This window comes from Cyrtonyx montezumae, unplaced genomic scaffold, assembly GCF_038088225.1.
Source record: "Cyrtonyx montezumae isolate F1298 unplaced genomic scaffold, pur_monq_1.0 scaffold_3, whole genome shotgun sequence".
Classification (NCBI taxonomy): domain Eukaryota; kingdom Metazoa; phylum Chordata; class Aves; order Galliformes; family Odontophoridae; genus Cyrtonyx; species Cyrtonyx montezumae.
In genome coordinates, this window is record NW_027072034.1 from 154084705 (window position 1) to 154101076 (window position 16372).

General features: G+C 41.3%; 1 protein-coding gene across 1 annotated transcript in view; it reads right to left on the minus strand.

The window, feature by feature from the left end:
• ELAPOR2 (endosome-lysosome associated apoptosis and autophagy regulator family member 2) overlaps nt 1-16372 on the minus strand; it is a 90873-nt gene that overhangs the window by 14473 nt on the left and 60028 nt on the right. The window contains exons 5-16 of the mRNA XM_065743736.1: nt 15093-15179; nt 13251-13356; nt 12509-12661; nt 11812-11900; nt 8385-8565; nt 7363-7491; nt 6011-6101; nt 4410-4512; nt 3211-3348; nt 2204-2467; nt 1173-1346; nt 13-202 (exon numbers count right to left, since the gene is read on the minus strand). Coding sequence (XP_065599808.1) covers nt 13-202; nt 1173-1346; nt 2204-2467; nt 3211-3348; nt 4410-4512; nt 6011-6101; nt 7363-7491; nt 8385-8565; nt 11812-11900; nt 12509-12661; nt 13251-13356; nt 15093-15179 — 1705 coding nt within the window. The remainder of the gene's footprint in view (nt 1-12; nt 203-1172; nt 1347-2203; nt 2468-3210; nt 3349-4409; nt 4513-6010; nt 6102-7362; nt 7492-8384; nt 8566-11811; nt 11901-12508; nt 12662-13250; nt 13357-15092; nt 15180-16372) is intronic.

A 16372-nucleotide genomic window follows, 5' to 3' on the forward strand; every position in this document is an offset into this window, starting at 1 on the left:
CAAACCACGTACCTAAGAACCTGTCAGCAAGGCTATTGGACTGAAGAGCCAGGGCTGTTCGGAAACCCTTGCTGTCTGATGGGATGATGGTGGACTGACAGACAAAAGCTCCCACAAAGTTGGAAAAATCTTCTGATTCTGCAACCATGTCCTTCAGAGTAACATCTGTGATATTGTCAGTGCAAATAGCCATCTTTTTACCCTGCAGACAATCAGGAAAAATGGGGAAGCTGTTGGTTGTTGATAGGATGTGAAAAAGTTTGCAAACTGTATGAGCTTCATTCGTCTTAGAAATAACTCGTCGTTTCTATCACGAGAGAAACAGATTGCAGCAATAAACTGTGTCATTCTGAAGGCTCCGATTAAAGCCTCATTTAGAATCAGAAACAAGATGTCACCTCCAGTATGTGTCTTATCAGAAACCTGTGCTACGAAGCACTTTTCTCTGTTTATCTTGACAGAACAGTGCTTACTTGCAGAGCATAATAAAATGGCTTATACAGAGAAAACATATTGCCTGTAAATAATACACTGTAGAATACCTCTTTATTTGGGATTTAAACCAGATAAAATATTCTCAAAGCATGAATGCATTAAATCCATAAGCAGATACACAGTCTTCAAGACTGCATTAATGTCACATACTGAGACCAAGAATCTTAGAACAGCAACAGTGAAACCCAAATCAACAAATTCAGCAGGCTTGACCTTCCAAAATGTCAAGCACACAGACATGGTCCTCTGGGTCTGATAGTGCTGTAGAACCAGGGGGAAAATGTTTGATAAATGAAGACCAGAGCCACAGGGGAGTATCTTTGTGGATCTAATTGTCATCAGCTCTAATCCAGATAGATATGTGTACATTTAAGTCCAAAAGTATGCAAAATTCTTTAAAGAAATATGACTTCTGGTTTATCTAATCTTATGCAAACTCTTTCGTATATGGAGATTTCCTAATTTTACAGGGATAAACACTGATGTAGACTGTATGCATTGGCTTTAATGGGATAATCATCTAGTGCTGCTCCAAAATGTCAGTTAATGTATATGACAGTATGCTCTGGTACACTGGGGTCAAGACACAGAGGAAAGGATCTGCACAGTGACGATGCACACTGCCTCAGTGTGATCCCACCAGGTGTCAGCATGGACTCAACACCCACTGAGCTCACCTCATTCCCACACAGGCTGATGTTAAAGAAGTGGAAGAACTTGGTCCCACGGGAAGTGAAGCTCGGCCCACTCATTAAGGAGCCCACTTGGCTGAGGTTGCTAAAATCATAACTCAGGGTCTGGTTATCCTTGATGTATGACACTAAGCAGTCACTGAAGCAGGCAGAGTGGTCCTTCAGAGATGGAGAGGAATTGATAAAAGAGAAATTACAGACAAGCAGCAAACGATATGGCTGGTAACTGTGCGTTAAAACAAGGAGGAGCAGACAGGACTATTTTCCTTGCTAAGGACAAAAGGAAATTTGTTCTGTTTCTGTGATTCATCTTTCCCCTGAGAAAATTCCCATCCATGCTTCAGCTCCTTGCAAGTACATCTCAGAAGGGCTTCAATGTTCCTAAGCATTGCCTTTCTGCTATCCAAGAAAATGTAGAGTTGCTTTGTTTTGTTGTGGGTATATTTACGATCCCAATGTCCAAGCTTAAAACCCTGTAGGATGCCAGAACCATGGCCTTGCTTACTCTTGCATCTTGCAAACCCAAGAAACAGAGCTTAAGAAACAACAACAGAATATGAACCCAACCAAAGACAGGAAGAATATGAACAAAACGGATCTGTTCTTCGAGTCCCTGTGCTGTTCCTTGCTGAACAATACTGCACATGGTAAACATTTATCTAGGCTTACAGGCAAGTTCTAAAGGGAAGGTAACATCATTCAGCTGGAGAAGTCCCTGAGTTTAAAACAGCAGGAGTTTGGGACAGTTTGAGGTTCAAGTAACTTAAATATTTACCTTATTCATACACTATCCCAACATAGCATCTTGAAATGCACCATTTTATCATCTTATCATATGTGTAGAAACAAAAATTAGACTAAGGACATAACTGGAAGAATAGGTTCATTGGTTACAATAATAATCCCATGGTAACAAGGCATATACTTGTAGTAAAAGCAGCCAGGCTGGCCCTTTGAGTGCTTACATTTCAACCTACCCAGTCTGCCCTTCACTGAGACAATCATAGCTTCCATACCTTGGTGCTCCTGCTGCCAGGCCCACATGGGATGCAGGCCTCCCTGCCGTAAACCTGGTGGATGGACAGGAAGGTGTTGGCTGGACACTCCTTGCACTGGCTGGTCTCCTTCTCAATGTAGTGTCCCACTGGGCAGGGCACACAGGATGAGCCAGACTGCTCAGAGCCCAGTGCACAGGCCCGGCAAGAGGAGGCGACTCCATCCACTGCGTTAGTCACTGTGATGGAGTAGATCTTTGCCACATCATTGATGAACTGCCTGCTCTAGAACAAGACACAAAGAAACCACTCTGATGCCACCACATCACTGCACATGGACATAAACTTATGCATGCACTTCCAGCATGGGTGGTTTACCCACAGCTCCTTCCTGAGTGACCCTATGTCTCAGTTTCAGCTGGGATGCAATATTTTCTTCAGAGTGCTTGGTATGATGCTATGTTTTGGTTCTGGGAAAAAAGTAACGTTGATAACACACTGACGTTTACCATTGCTGCTAAGCAGTTGTTCAGAGCCAAGGTTACTCTTGGCAAAGGGCCCAAGGAGCTGGGATGGAACAGAATTAAAACAGTTGACTTAAACTGGATGAAGGGATATCCCATACCACATGACATCATGCAGAAGGAGTCTTGAAGTGGATGGGAGTTTACCTCTTTCTCTTCTGCTGCTCCTGGGGCTAGCTGGGCAGTGGAGAGCCATTGCTTGTGCATCACTTGTTATATACATTCACACATATATATATATAAATAGTCATAACTATTACCCTTTTCCTTTTCTCTATCTTAGTAAATAGTTCTATCTCAATCCATGAGTTCTATTTTTTTTATTCCTGATTCTCTCCCAAATCCCACTGGGACGGGGAGGAGTGAGCAAACAACTGTGTGGTGCTGAGCCACAACTTACATGGTAATAGCCACTCACCCCTTACAAGTCTGTGAGCTTTAACAGAAGGCAGGAGCTCAGACAACGAGTGTCCAAAGAAAGCCATGCTGTAAAGAAATACTTACATCCTGGCCCTCATTTATTCTCTGAAAGGCCCAGGTAAACGTGAAGGAAGCATTTTTGGAGATGATGTGAGTATACGATTGCTTCTCTTTGCTTCTTTCCCATGATTCCACCACATTAGTATTTTTTCGATTAATATCCTATAAAAGTCATAGTAATTTATTAAAAAAAAATAAAAGTGGAGTCATATTACCCTAAAGACTAGCATTTTATAATATAGTCATTAATATATATAAAAGACTTTACAATTGCATTTAACATTTAATAAAAGGAAGTAAACATATTTATCCTGCTTTCCATCACTGGCAATATTCTAGTTGAGAATAGGCATCTATTCTAAAAGATACTCCTACAGCAGTTAAATTTGAAGTCCTATGGCAAATTACGAACAAGGACAGATTCAGCACAGTGGCTGTGGTTTCAAATTCTGTTTATGGATAAAACATGTAGGTACCAGAGCACAGAGAGAAGAAAATTAAAATTCAAAGAAATACTGTATTTTCTACCATCTTTGCATACTCAGCTTGTTGGTGTCTCTAGTGAAACAGTACCAAAATTTACCTGTTCAGCCTATCTTTGTATTTCTTATTCTCTGCAAGTTCTTATTCTCCATCCATATGTTCTAGTCCAAGATGGAGCAGATTGTTATAAATTACCACTAAATTAAAAAAAGCACCGGCTTCACACTGCAATGGAAGGAACAAGGGAGTGGTCACAGATTTGGTGACATCTTCCTCAGCTGATGAATAAGGAAAGTAAAAAACCACGACACTTGGTTTCCACTGACAAATGTCTGCTGCCCTGCAGATTCCCCAGGGCACTGACAGCACTAAGACTAAATGTCCTTTTCCTATCATCCCTTCCCATATGCAACGCTTTGGAACTGAGAGAGTAAAATGTGACCATCCAAGAGCCACTGAGAGGTTTATCAGTTGGTTTAAGAAGGGATACCTGGCCCTTTGGCAACAAATAATCTCTTTTAAAATAAACAAATAACCAACAATGGCTTACAGTTCTAATAGTGGAGGAATTCTGCTGGGTCATTAATTAAATCCTTTCTGCCAGTGCATAAAACTAATGTCATGCTTAATCTTAGTCATAATACACCAAGTGCAACTAATCACACCTATGCAAAGGTATTAAAGTGGCATGTGGAATACCAGGCTCAGCTGTCAGTTGTGGAAAGAGGGGTCTCACTTACTGCCATAAAGTACAGCACACAATCTGCTGAACAGATGGTCTCAAAAACAAAAGTAATCCGTCCTAGTTCTGACCCAGTTGCTCCTGTCATTGATGTCGGAGGTCTATTTGAGAGAAGGAATGAAACATTTACAAGGTGCTCTCCAGACACACAGCAGTCAATCCTTACAATTGCTTTCTATACAGCAGGGGAACCACCAAAATGCTAACACATAAAACCTGCCTTTATGGAAACACAGAGGATAGGCCTGCACTGCAGCTCTGCACCGAATATTGAGCACAGCAGGATTACTTTTAAGGGTGTGATTTCTTTATGGTACAGTGCCCTTGCTATCATCAATGCCCAAATTTGAATGTATTGATAGAGAATGTTGTCATTTAAACAAGTTATGCAGGAGTAGCTTTATGTGATCTGCACTGATTCACTTGTATCTACCTTCAACTGGTGGAAGACGCAATCAAGAGTTTCATTAAAGAACCAGGGCACTCCCATGCTATCTATTAAACACTTAAAAATACCCTTGACACTCCTAGCACTCAGCAGCAGGGACCACTTTGGAGAATTACACATGATTACACTGGAGTAATACTCAGAAACACCTGCAATGGAAATGACTGCAGCTCAGAAATTACTTGAGTGAAGCAACTCTGGGATACACTGAGCTTTTCCATGAGTATGTTTCCTGCTTCTCTTTTATCTTTTTTATTGTATGGACATACTGTAAAATAAAAATTAGGGTTTGCTCATCTGGTATAAAAAGTAGCAGTTTCCTTCAGCTGAGTTACATCATACCTTGCCTCTTTTAATCAGAGAATCATAGAATCATCCAGGGTGATCATCAAGTATGATATAATGTCTAATCCATACATCTAAATCCCCTGATGCAGTTTGAGACCATTTCCTTGCATCCTATCACTTGCCATCTGAGAAAAGAGATCAACAACCTCCTCGCTGCAACCTCCTTACAGGTAGTTGCAGAGAGTGATGGGGTCTCCTCTCATCTTCCTCTTTTCCACACTAAACAATCCCAGTTCCACTTCTCTCAAGTCCACCTGTTCCTCATAATTCTTGTTTTACTGTCTCTTCATCAGCTTTATTGATCTTCTCTGAACATGTTTCAGCAACTCAACACAATTCTTGTAGTGAGGAGCCCAAAGTAGAACAGAATACTCAAGGTGCAATATATAATGTTATAATAATACAATAATAATAATAATAAATAAATAATGATAATGATCATTTAAGATAACAATAACAATAGGCACCTGGTCTGAGCTAGGAGCCTAAGATTCTTTTTTGAAAAAGAAAAGATATGAGTATATCTAGCACTTAATTCATCCTATCTAGGACAGTTCAAGAGAGGTGGGATGTCCCGTCCTCCTGTGGTTCCTCCATCTCTCCACTGACTCTAGGAGTAGCACAGATATTGTAGGCTAGCTGGAATAGCAAAGTCATATGGGACCAGTATCCACTCTATGGCATGTTTAGCTTGTTAATTCAGAACAGAAAACTGAAAACTTTGTTCATTCCTAGGTTAATGTGATACAGGTGAAAGATGCAGAGATAAATGAAAAATGAATGGAAAAAATCCTGTTTCTTACTTAAATCCTGGGATGTGCAAGTTCAAGATAAGATAGTCATTGTCAGAGCCTCCAGCTCCACTCTGAATGTGATCACCAGCCACCTCCCAACCTTCACAGGACAAAAAAAAAAAAACAGGCTTTTAAGAAACAGGTCACACAGAAAAAAAAAAATCTGCATTACCATGTTTTTAATCAGTTCAGTGCTTTCATACCAGACATCTGGTGTAAACTGTAGAACAGTACAATAATGCATTTGAAGGAAAAAATTTAGTAATTATATTAGCTGCTGACTTCATAGGCAAATGTCAATTTGGAATCAGCAAAGTAATTGAAATTCCTTGACCTGTGCTGATCATCCCATCAGTTAGGATGATCCATCTGACCTCTTCCAGACTTAAAATTGATGAATAAATCTATGCATTAAACATAAAGCATATATTTCAGTACATCTCTGCCTAACACATACAATTCAAAGCTTGAGGTGCATCAGACTGACAAGACAGATCAAACTGAGTGCAATTTCTCAGTGAAGGCTATAGGTGAGAGAAGCCCTGAACAGAACCATTTTCACAAGTGAGCTGTGACTGCACTCTGCTGTTATTTTAGCACATGTGCAGAGAGAAAGCTCTGAGAACTAAATGAACAAAGGCAATTCATTTTAATTAAGTTTTCCATAAGAATTATCTGTGTCTTTTAAAGACATCGTTATCAGAAAACATCAAAGGAGATAGAGACAAGTCAAACAGTGTTTTTACCAGTGGGGGTAGTCAGACGCTTCAAAGTATCATAGAATCATAGAATCATTTAGGTTGGAAGGCAGCCTTAAGGTTTATCTAGTTTAATTCCCCTGCAATGAACAGGAACACCTACAGATTGCTCAGAGCCCCAACCAGCCTGACCTTGACTGTATTCAGGGATGGCACACCCACCACTTCTCTGGACAACCTGTCCCAGTGCCTCACCACCCTTACTGTAAAAAGTTTTTTTCTAATATCCAATCTAAACTTCCCCTGTTATAGTTTGAAATAATTTCTCCTTGTCCTATCACAACAAACCCTGCTAAAAAGCCTGTCCTCTTTTTTTCTTACAGCCCTCCTTTAGAAACTGAAAGTCTGCTATTATGTGTATGTGGCGGGATAAGTCTTCAGCTGAGGAGACCTAATACAAACTGAATATTCTGCCCCTTTCTGACATAAGAGGGATATTTAGTGATTGCTTCCTGCAGGAATTATCCAGCCTGGTGAAATTAAAGAACAGAAACTCTGTTGTTTGATTCATAGCAAAGAGTATATCCATTCTGATGGCTGCTCCATTAAAACAGCAATCAGCACAGAAGAAAGGCACATAACAGTACAGGGAATTTGACTCACCATTCATCCCATCGCATTTTGAGTTGCCAACATTAAAGCAAGAAGTCTTCATATTGCTCGGTAGGATGTTCCACCACTTATACTCGAAGCCAAGAGCAGGTTCAGTCCCAGCAGGGCAGGCTTTGCACTCTAAAGGGAGAGAGGGTAGGAAAAGGAAATCACACAGTGAAAGTGTATAGCAAATAAAATGAGCATATAATGAGCAAATAATATAATTTGTCTCCTAATACCTAAATAGCAAAAGATGTATCATAGAATCATTTCAGTTAGAAGGGACCTTTAAATGTCATCTAGTCCAATTCCTCTGCAAAGAACAGGGACACCTACAGCTAGATCAGGTTGCCTTGAGCACAGTCCAGTTTGACCTTGACTGTGACCAGGGATGGGACATCCACCACATCTCTGGCCAATCTGTTCCAGAGCTTCACCATAGGAATTAGAAGAGTAGAAATGAGACCAGCATTTTATAAATTATGGATTATAACCTCATAGAAAGTGAGCTGCAACTGGTCCTCCCATGCCACACCTCCTTTCCAGTGCCTTCAGTTGAAAGACCAATGGTGGTCTTTCATGCTGGTGAACACAAGCCCCCACAAAATTCTGCAGGTGACCACTGAGTCAATACATCTCAGAACCAATAAGCCACAATTTAGGCTCTAGAAAATGTTGGCAGAATATTCATTTGACAGTGCTTGAAATAAGATTTGCACAGGGAAGAACATGGCATGGAGAGAAGTGTAGATGAAGAATTACTGACTGCAAAAGTTCTGATTCCCTCCTTAGAAACCACTGAATTTATCCCTAGGGTAATGTATCCAGAATGCAGAAGGTCAGCTTAGAGTAGCAATCTCCAATAAGAAAAGATTTCAGAGAAAAAATAGATAGTATCCTCTCACCAATGGCAAATACTAAGAACTTTATGCAAAATAAACACTGATCTATGTCGATGTGTCATTAAACTCAGTCATACACAAACAGACAACTATTTCTGGAGACACAAGCAACTTTTTCAGGACTCCTACCCTGTGTCCCATCAGAAAACGTGCCCTGTGGGCAAGGAGTACAGGAGGACGAGGCATTGCTGTAAAAGCCAGGATTGCAGGGTGGACATTCCTTCCTCTCTCCAGAAGGAGGTAGAGTCAATGCATCAGGGAGATCCTCTCTGCAGATCTTGGGTTCAATCCATTTGTACATGATCTGAGTCTGGAATGAGAAGAAACTGAGCTCACATGGTGTGGTAGAAAGCTTTAGGACTGGATGCACCAGACAAGACCCCTCTTGTATATTTAATTAGGGTATTCCCTGTGTTCTATGCCAAATACAGACCTTGCACAACCAGGACAAATAAGGGCAAAGCAGGGAAACAGAAATTATTGGATTCACAAACAACTTCAAGATTTCAGGTCTCAAAGAACAAAGCAAAAATGTGAAGCTTAAAACAATTACTACAGAACATTACTATTTATCTAGTGAATTTTTCCCATATCAGTGTTTCTGGGGAATGATGGGTAAATAATTCTAACATAAAGAATTCATAAAGATTCATGATTCATAAAGAATCTCTGCATTTTGGCCATCAATCTTACACATAACTTTTCTACTGTAAAATCCCTTTATTTGTAAGGAATTTTTAGCAGAGAATTTTAAGTTTTGCCTTTTCTGCATAGTGGCCTACTCTTTGCAAAGAACCCAAGCTCTCACTGGTCATCTTCATCTAATTAGCTAATGTCAAAAACACACAGGATCTTCCCCGACTCCTCTCCAGTCCTTCTGCTTTACTTAAGGAATAGTTTTTGAACACTAATATAAGTAAGTCTGTACCATTACCTACATAATGGTATTGCCTCACCACCTTCTCTTGTTGGCAACACAGGTGAGATAGGTCACCCACAGAGTTGGGTTTCAAATTTTCAACTGACTTTAGGTCTATGCTTGAAAGGGTCTAATATCTCAAGATGAAAATAAGCTGAGTTCCAGGGAAATCCATCTGGTAACATTTTGACCTGTCCAGAGTTTGCCAGTCTGAGTTCTTCCACCCTTTGTTCCCAGCAGCACAACCAAGGATCCTTGAGGCCAGAAACATGAATACATGGTACTGTGGGACTGCTCCCAGTGTCAGAGAGACATGCCTTTCTTCTTGCCTTGATGTCTTCCTTGGCTCCTGTCTCCTCATTCCTTGTTGATCAGACTTCCCTTGCTGCTCCCAAACACTTAAAGCACTTTCTGGAGTATTGCTGTCTACTTCAGCAGTATCAAGAGTGCTCGCATTTAAAATAAAAAAGGATTAGAAGCTAGCAAAGTACCTGTGTGGTTGTCCAGAACCGAGACACATCAAACACAAAATAAAGCTATCACAACTGAGCAGAGAGAAAAGGGCCAGACAGTGGCCATAGTCACAGTGGTGAGGGTTTCTAAGACTGAGACTGAAGCAACCACCATGGCAACAGTTTACGGGCTGGTTCAGCCTGGTTCCATGAAGTCTGGGGCTGGAGACCCATGGACCCACACCCTGGGGAAAGGTAAGGGGGAAAGGGAAAAAAGGAAAAGGGAAATGGGCAAAAAAACAAAACAGTGGCAACGATCTGAGGAGGACAGCTAATTTATTAAATATCAGAATGCAAAATAACACAACATAATTGGAATTGAAGCTAATAAATCAAATAAAATGAGCATGACAGCTAAACACTGAAGGAGAGATGGCTAGGGAGCACCTGTTGCTGGGTTGATCCAAAAAGGGAAGAGCCTGTGTCTCATGACATGTAAATAGTTTTTATCTTTCCCTCTAAGTGGAAAACAGAAAAATGCAAAGCAATGCAAAGTCCTCTGGGGTACATAGTTCTTCTCTTCTGGGACAGGTATACCCATAACTGTCGATGATCCACAGAGCTGGAGGATTAACTCTTTAACTCCCAATGCACTACATGATGTTATGATTTGGAATACCAATAACAAAAATCATAAAACCATGACAGATTTTCAAAGCAGAAGATGAGTGGAAATCAATAGGAGTCAAGTACATGGATCTCCCAAGGCCATTTCTACACATGGAGACAATGATCAGATATTCATTGAAAAACCTGGATGGTTTTGGTAAGCCATGGATTGATATGCCTTTAGGCTGGTGCTTTACAGCCACTGTTGACCAGATGGGCTGCAGAGTCAAGCCCTCATGGGACTGCATCACAAAGAGAAAAAGTTGCAGAGTAAAGCAAACCTTAACTGATTTCCAGAGATGTCATAAACTGAGTGGTGGTGGTCAAAGCAGACCAGTATGCCAGTGCATTAATGGAATGTTCTTATTCCAACCTGAAGATGAAGGGGGGGAGTTTGTTGTGGTTTTTTTTGTTTGTTTGTTTGTGGTTTTGTTTTTTTTGCAAGAAGTTAAAAGGGCAAGAATCAGTGAGACAAGAACAGGTTGGAGACTATGCCAGCTCTGAGACTAAATTCATGGGTGCTTTCTTTATTAAAGCACATTACCTGTCAGCTATATTTTGGAACTGGCCAACCAGGAAACCTGAAAGTAGTCCACACTACCAGCAACCATGCCAGTAACCCATGCGTGCTATGGGTTTTCTGTACTTTCTGTCCCATGCAGATCTGGGAGATATGAGAACACAAAGATGCAAAAGTCTTGACCACCATGTAGGCACATTCCAGTAAGTGGGAGTTTCTTTTCCAAATTCCATCAAAATCCCTATGCAACTGCTGGAACAATGGGCAGGAGAGCTCCAAAGCCAGGCTGCCCCACCAGCTGGGCTTCCTAAGAGTGACTCACTAGACTCTGAGGGAAACAACCTACTGAGAGTTCAGGCTTTTCGAGGCATCCCACAAGGCAAGTACATTATCCACAGTTAGGCTGTGTTGCAGTACGTGAGCACTATAACCAGGTTATGTCTATACTGTTATTTAAACAGATTGTGGACTCTTCACTGACACTAAAACCAAGGGACATGTCACATATTAAACACTCTTCCACTCAAAACTGGTGCAGCCAAGTTCACTGCCCCTGTGTCATGTTGGAACCTGAATTATGCATCAGCATTGCTGGGATGGAGCATATTAATGCAAGCCAAAATTTAGCCAGGAAACAGAACATTAAGACCTATTCTGGGACAGCACTTCAATCTGTGCTCCAAACTTATGATTTATGAAGACATAGGCAGCACCAGGGACCCAGTCAGACTTACCACAAATGCAATGAACTGAGCATGTCATCACAACAGATCTTTTAAGCAGACACAAGACAAGAAAATTCTTACAGAAGGATAAAATAGAAATGGATACAGATGGAGAAAGTATGTAAACGACATGCCAGCAGCCTCAGACAGATTAAGTTCTGGAAGCAAAATTAGGATAGCAATTGGGAGATTCCCAGAAAACCTTGTTTTCAAACCAAGACATCACAGAAAGTTTGATGAGATTATAAATAATATCACACTTTTTACTTACTTTTCCTTCCTTATCACACGGGGTGTGGATCTGGAAAAAGTCTTTGTTTGTGCATGGAGGACGCTCTATACATGCACTGGATCCTTCCTCTAAAAAGAAAAATAATCTTATAGCAAGTGCTGTAATTGGCAACTGATTCTTCAACAACATTCTGACAAGATAATTCCAAGAAAGAAAACTGAAGACGTTTTGACTATGAAAAATGGATTTTGCTCATATTGTTTCATAATCAGCAGCTAACCACAGCCAGGAATGCAGAAAACTTTTGGGACTTGAGATGCATCACACTGACCAACCATAAGAGAGGTAGGAATGGGAGAGGAGAAAATTTGTGAATTAGGTTTCTAAAAACACTAGTCTGAAGGCAGTGATGAAGCCAATTCAGAAACCACCGATCAGTAACACAAGTTACCACGAGAGGGCACAGCACACCTTCAGAAAGTGGGTTCCCTTAGAGATCAAAAATGATCTGTCCTTTCACATGAGCACTTGTTGCTTTGGCCGAGATCGAGTGTGGGCTGTTACGTACACAAGTGTCCTCTGAAGATTTTGAGAAGCTCCATCTTCCTTTCCAATCTGCACATCAACTGGAGACTCAATTTTGTTGTTGGTTAAATAACTCTCACATCTGTATACAGAAGCAGACTTTACATATTCAGACTCCCCTATGTTTGTTAATCCCATTTGATTTATGTACCTGAATAATAGATTTCTTCCTTACACTTGGTGCACTCTTTAGCTCCTTTCTCAGAATAAGTATTTCTTGGACACTCTTGGCAGCCAGATGAACCTGGTTTGTCGCTGTAGGTACCAGGCTTGCATGGGAAGCACTCAGATGTATACGCAACTCCTATAAGGTAATTTGCAGGAAAAACAATAAAAAACAGAGGTGTGCTCTACCAATTAAAACAAACTTGTGTAGCTGTGAAACCAAGCCAGTCTCATAACACAGTTAAAAAATCACAGGCTTTAAGCACCCTAAAAACTTTGGTTGTGCTGAATCTCAATCAATCTTTGCTCAATGCAAGTCTGACCCATGTAAGAATCTTACAAAGTACTCCAAGGTTGATTACCCTTAGAAAAAAAAAATAGACCAAAGAGCAATTCCAGATTAAATGAATTATTTAAGCGGCAATTTAACTACCATTGTTATTATAAAAATGTCAGCCTATTTTTCACTGTTGAGAGGCCCACCTTGCTTCTTTCCTCTTTTTGCGTGCTAACCTAGTCTTCTCCAGTAGATGGCCTCATTTACCAGCTAAATTCATTGTTCAGCCCGTACCCTGACAGTGAAGTTCTCACGCTCTGTTTCTGCACTTTAAAATAAGGGGTCCAGGGGAATAAAAAAGCCACTTCAGGGTTGAAGCCACACCAGTACAAATAGCACTGGTTAACCACCATGACAATAGAGTGAGATAATACCTAAAAGGCTCTCTTACCTTCAATTGTGATGTTTTTCACCAGAACCGGTTTTACCACTTTGGACCCCATGAGAATCCCTGTTGTTCTCCAGTACAGTATATTACTACCTGATTTCAAGGTTACCTGCAACAATATGCACAACAGTTTTAGTTTGCATCCCCTCACTAAGAAACATCTTATTTCTCTCTTCTGCTGCTCAGTTTCTGTGCATCCAAGCAACAACTCAAGCTTTTCCTAAGCTGCTTAGTGAGACAAGAAGTAATGGAGAAACAAATAGGCAGATACTGTGGAAACGTCTCTGAAAAGTGCTAAAGTGGGTGTAATAAAAAAGCTACTCAACACTGCAGTTTTATGGAAAAACACCAAGAGCTGCTTCTGACCGTGTTGTAAAGAGAACTGAGAAAAGTTCCATACCTAACATTACACTACAAGATGCTTTCTACTAACACAACAACGTTGGCCTGAAGGTGCTTTATCTTTGTGTGACTATCCTTACCCAAGTAGAGGGATAAACTCTGCCAGCATAAGGGTCCAGGATATTGAGATTTACAGTAGTGCAGTGCAGTCCTGGCAGGACCACAGTTTTTGTTCACTCAGGATTTAGAGTCCAAAATCTCAGCAAAGGGAGACACAGCACTCTGTATCCCCTGCTCCCCAGGCAACCACTATCCAGGGGAGAGCTGGGTTATTGCAGGTAGCAGCAGAAGTTGGATCATGTGAACGAAACATCACGTTGTGTGGTGTAGAGATGTTGAGATGAAACAGACCTAGTGTGCTGAAAGCAGAGGCTGCAGTGAATGGAATACTGGGACCAGAAAAGCTGGCATGATTTGCTGCACAAAAGCCCTGAGAGGAGCCAGAACAGTCATCTTACCTGGCTCATGTCTACATTTCAGCCAGGCATTCAAGCCACCCTCATAATCAGTGGAGGCACTTGCACATTCCAGACAACAAGCTAAAACGGCACCATCTCCCATTCAGATGCAGTCTACATCTTCTGGTTCACCCAAACCAATGGCTTGGCCCTAGATCCACTCCCCAGTCTGTGCCCTTCTGACCCAGCTCACTCACCTCCAAACTTGACCCCTGGGAGGTTTGCACCTGAGGTACCAGGTGTTGCCAACTAGAGCTGGCTCGGGAACAGAGTTCATCTTCCAAGAAGATAAGCAGACAACAGAAAACCGAGTGGGATGTTCTCCATGCCAATAAAAAGGCTTCCTGTTCTGGCATCACCGTCATCTACACTAAGCTTTTGCTGTCATTGCTCTGGGAAATGGGGTATGAAGGTCTAGTGAAAATCAGGCATCGGCATGAGCTAATGAGTCTGCATATGGTCTGTGCACCAAGCAAGCTCAGCTGGATGGGCCATAGGCCAAGGAAAAGGCTGCTGCTCCCAACATGGGCACTCATATTTGCCACTTCAGTGCTTCCAGCTTGCATTTTAGCAGGGTAAGTTAGAAAGCACAAGCTGGCTGCATGCACTTGGGAACAAAATGCCAGCCCTGCCTGCCTGAACATCACACACCATACCCACAGTTGCATGGCAGGGGCTCACAAGCAAATAAATGTTGTAGAAGATTTCAATTACCATCACATCAAGTGATCACAGCATGTGGATTTGTGTAAATCTGTTTAGCCTCCTAAGTACAGCACATTATAAGGGAAATCAATAAAAATTCTTGTATTTCTGTCATTTGCTTTGAGATCAGCCCCTTAAGATATCTCAATGGCTTTGCCCACAGTAGCAGGCACGTTGTACTACTTCATATTATTCACAGGATCTGAACCTTGCTTGTTCAGAGAAAATTACAGTATTTATACGTGAAAAAACAAAATTTTATGAAGGGATTTTTACTTACAGAATGAGAGCCCCATTCCCCATTGTCTGTCAGCTTCACCCATTTCTCTGCTGTGGACTCCATCTCTTTGCACTGGTCATTCTGTATCTGTTAATTGAAAACATGAGATCAGTGATCACAGATATGTCTCTCTGACAGAACAATGACTGCTGGCTGAGAATGATAAGATTCAGTTTTTTTCCTATTGCCTACATATTTAGGACAGCTGCTGCCTTATTTACAGGGAAAAAAAAAACCTCAAAACTTGCTATCAGCCTCCACTGATAGCACTCTTTTGACGCAGATTAAAAAAAAAAAAGGCAGGAGGAGCCACATCCTCTCACTGATTGGTCAGATTTGGATGCTGACCATCCTCTTTTGACTGCTTCTTCCTTCTTCCAAGCCCTAAAAGAGCTAGTTCTCTCAAATACTGTGGCTGTGGGCCCCCAAATCCAGGCAGGATTACAGCAGGGATTGGCAGGTGGCCTCAGCTTTCCACTCTTTTCCTCTGACAGCTATCTTCTCTGAAGAAAATGTACTAAGTCCCTTGTCAGCATGAGTTCAAATACTCAGCCTTTCTTCCAGCAGGGAGAAAGGTTATTTCAATGTTTTCAGCTGAACTTCAGTGATCTGAGGTCAAGACTCCTACTCAAAGTTGCTCCACATCTTGCCTGAAGGATGCCATGTAACTCCACATCTTCACACTTAATTCACATCTAGAACCACAGCACTGAAGCAAAATGTGGAGAAGCACCTAAATAGAAGGTGGAGATTCAATTATCTTACACAATCTCAGCCTCAGCACCTTTGTGTCTGACATCCTATATGGAAAATGGAGATGATACAATATCTTCTCACAAGAATCAGAGCTTCATTATGTAAAAGGGCCTGGAAAGGGAAGGCTGTAGAAGCTTTGAGTATTTAACAAGAAGTATCCACACTTGCACCCCATGTTGAAGGACATCTCCTCAGAATAGCAGTGCAGGCACCTGGCTACTCCTGATCTACTCATCACCCAGTTTGTATTTGTGCCTGGGATTGCCCTGACCCAGCTGCAGGACCTTGTATTTGGCCTTTAGGTTTGCCAGACCCACATCTCAAGCCAGCCAAAGTCACTCTAGAGAGCGTTCCTTCCCTAAAATCCATCCCATCCCTTAAAGATGATGAAAATCATCCTTAAATATATTTCCAAATAAAAAAAAAAAACCCAAAACTTATGGAGAGAAAAAAAAAAAAAGATATTTTAGAGGAATTCAAATATGGTTTCCCTGAAACACTGGGACCACCAGAAGTTATTCACT